At 58.1% G+C, this 2,500-nt stretch overlaps 2 protein-coding genes across 2 annotated transcripts in view; one reads left to right on the top strand and one right to left on the bottom strand.

The window, feature by feature from the left end:
• ttc5 (tetratricopeptide repeat domain 5) overlaps positions 1–1,359 on the top strand; it is an 8,194-nt gene extending 6,835 nt beyond the window's left edge. Inside the window, 3 exon segments of the mRNA XM_061252812.1 lie at positions 166–205; positions 208–243; positions 246–1,359. Coding sequence (XP_061108796.1) covers positions 166–205; positions 208–243; positions 246–334 — 165 coding nt within the window. The 3' untranslated portion in view covers positions 335–1,359.
• The window catches only part of oxa1l (OXA1L mitochondrial inner membrane protein), a 6,372-nt gene continuing 4,725 nt past the window's right edge, over positions 854–2,500 (bottom strand). The window contains exon 5 of the mRNA XM_061250777.1: positions 854–867. Within this exon, the coding sequence (XP_061106761.1) occupies positions 854–867 (14 nt within the window). The remainder of the gene's footprint in view (positions 868–2,500) is intronic.

Raw genomic sequence — 2,500 nt, 5'->3', positions numbered from 1 at the left:
CTGCCAGGGCCCTGTTCTCACAGTAATGCTCCAGCAGAAACAGAACATGGTTATTTGCGTAGAGCATGAAGAGTAATCCCAGGACCACCGGACTGTACTCACTCTGACCAGGAGATGGTCTGACGTCACGCTGTGTGTGTGTGTGTGTGTGTGTGTGTGTTTCAGCTCTTCCAGTACGAGGAGATGTACGGGTCGGCGCTGGCTGGTTCAGCCGGGCCGTGGCTCTGGACCCGGCATGGAAGAACCTCCGGAGAGAGAGAGACAGCTGCTGGACTACCTGGATCGGCTGACGGCCCTCGTAAACAACAAGGCATGCTGGGACTGTGGAGGATAGGGACTCCTGCAGTGACTCTCTGAGGCTCTTGTGCTGGACATAAGGCTGTTCATAGAGTGACTCTGAGGCTCTTGTGCTGGACATAAAGGCTGTTCATAGAGTGACTCTGAGGCTCTTGTGCTGGACATAAAGGCTGTTCATAGTTTGGCCGTGTATGATCGTTGGTTTGGATTGTCGGTTGCAACGACTTTTGGTTTAGACTAGAATGACAGACAATAGGAGGTAAAGCGGATGTAACTGCTCCCTATGAAATAGACCGCAAAAGGGAAATATAAGCAAACAATGTAGCGCTGAAGTCTGGGTTCAAAGCATGTTTCATGGTTTAAATACATAGCTATATGCTGAATACGATGGGGTGGGAAGTCCTGTTTCGTGTTTTTGGATCTCACTCTCCCATAATGCTTTCCCTTTCAGTGACGAAATGTCCAAAATTGGACCATCTAATGCCACCGACTTTACCAGCATGATTTTCACTTATAAACTTCACCCTGAATAGGATTTATTTGTGTAATCAGTAGCTTATCGATGGCAACCTGCAACCGATGTCAAGCGCAATTGAGGGGGTAAAAAAAAAACCCATATGGGAGCGAATGTTTTGGTGCGTCCCATGAGTCCCTTATTTTTTTAAAGTAATGAAAAGCTGCCTGTCAATCATTTGCTGGTGATACGGAGCCTAGCCAGTTTGTGGCTGCAGTACAATTTAATGCTTCATTTGCAGATATAAAGTTTTTGTTGCTGAGACTTAAGTTGTACTGAACTTTGACCCCATCACTGGCTCAGTCTTCCTGACATTGTAGAACGTATCTTTAGCTTCCATGTCTTGAGCTCACAAAATGACTCCTGTCTCAGCGATGCGTTTGTGTTCATTCTGTTCATGAGTCACAGCGTTCAAAATCAATGTCCAGCAATAATGGAATTGTGATATTTGTGATAATGTAGATATCCATTGTACATCGCCCATGTTATAAACCGCCGTCCCCTCCCTCTCTCTCCCCTCTCCCCCTCCCCCCTCCCTCCCCTCTCTCCCTCCCCCTCCCTCCCCTCTCTCCCTCCCTCCCTCTCTCTCCCCTCTCCCTCCCCCCTCTCCCTCCCCCCCTCCCTCCCCCTCTCCTCCTCTCCCTCCCTCCCCCTCTCTCCCTCTCTCCCCTCCCCCCCTCTCCCCTCTCTCCTCTCCCTCCCCCTCCTCTCCCTCCCTCCCTCTCTCCCTCCCTCCCCCTCTCCCTCTCTCCCTCTCCCTCCCCCTCTCTCCCCTCTCCTCCCTCCCCCCTCCCTCCCTCCCTCCCCTCTCTCCCTCCCTCCCCCTCTCCCTCTCTCCCCTCTCCCTCCCTCCCCCTCTCCTCTCTCCCCTCTCCCTCCCCCCTCCCCCCTCCCTCCCCCCCTCTCTCCCTCCCTCCCCCTCTCCCTCTCTCCCCTCTCCTCCCCCCTCTCTCCCCTCTCCCTCCCCCCCTCTCCCCTCTCTCCCTCCCCCCTCTCTCCCTCTCTCCCCTCCCTCCTCCCCCTCTCTCCCTCCCTCCCCTCTCCTCCTCTCTCCCTCCCTCCCCCTCTCCTCCTCTCTCCTCCCTCCCCCTCTCTCTCCCTCTCCCTCCCCCCTCCCTCTCCCTCCCCCCCCTCTCTCCCTCCCTCCCCCTCTCTCCCTCCCTCCCCCTCTCCCTCCCCCTCTCTCCCTCCCTCCCCTCTCCTCCTCTCCCTCTCCCCTCCCTCCCCCTCTCCCTCCCCTCTCTCCCTCCCTCCCCCTCTCTCCTCTCCCTCTCTCCCCTCCCTCCCCTCTCCCCCTCCCCCCTCCCTCCCCTCTCCCTCCCTCCCCTCTCTCCCTCCCTCTCTCCTTCCCTCCCCTCTCTCCCTCCCTCTCTCCTTCCTCCCCTCTCTCCCTCCCTCCCTCCCCCCTCCCTCCCCTCTCTCCTCCCTCCCCCTCTCCTCCTCTCTCCCTCCCTCCCTCCCCTCTCTCCCTCTCCCCCTCTCCCTCCCTCCCCCTCTCCCTCTCTCCCTCTCCCTCTCTCCCTCTCCCTCTCTCTCCCTCCCTCCCCCCTCTCCCCTCTCTCCCTCCCCCCTCCCTCCCTCTCCCCTCTCTCCCCTCCCTCCCTCCCTCTCTCCCCCCCTCTCTCCCTCCCCCCCTCCCTCTCCCTCTCTCCCTCCCTCCCTCCCCTCTCCCCCTCTCCTCCTCTCTCC

Source organism: Conger conger, chromosome 8, assembly GCF_963514075.1.
Source record: "Conger conger chromosome 8, fConCon1.1, whole genome shotgun sequence".
NCBI lineage: Eukaryota > Metazoa > Chordata > Actinopteri > Anguilliformes > Congridae > Conger > Conger conger.
The sequence above is the reverse complement of the archived record's forward strand: the minus strand, read 5'-3'. Positions and strand labels throughout refer to the sequence as shown.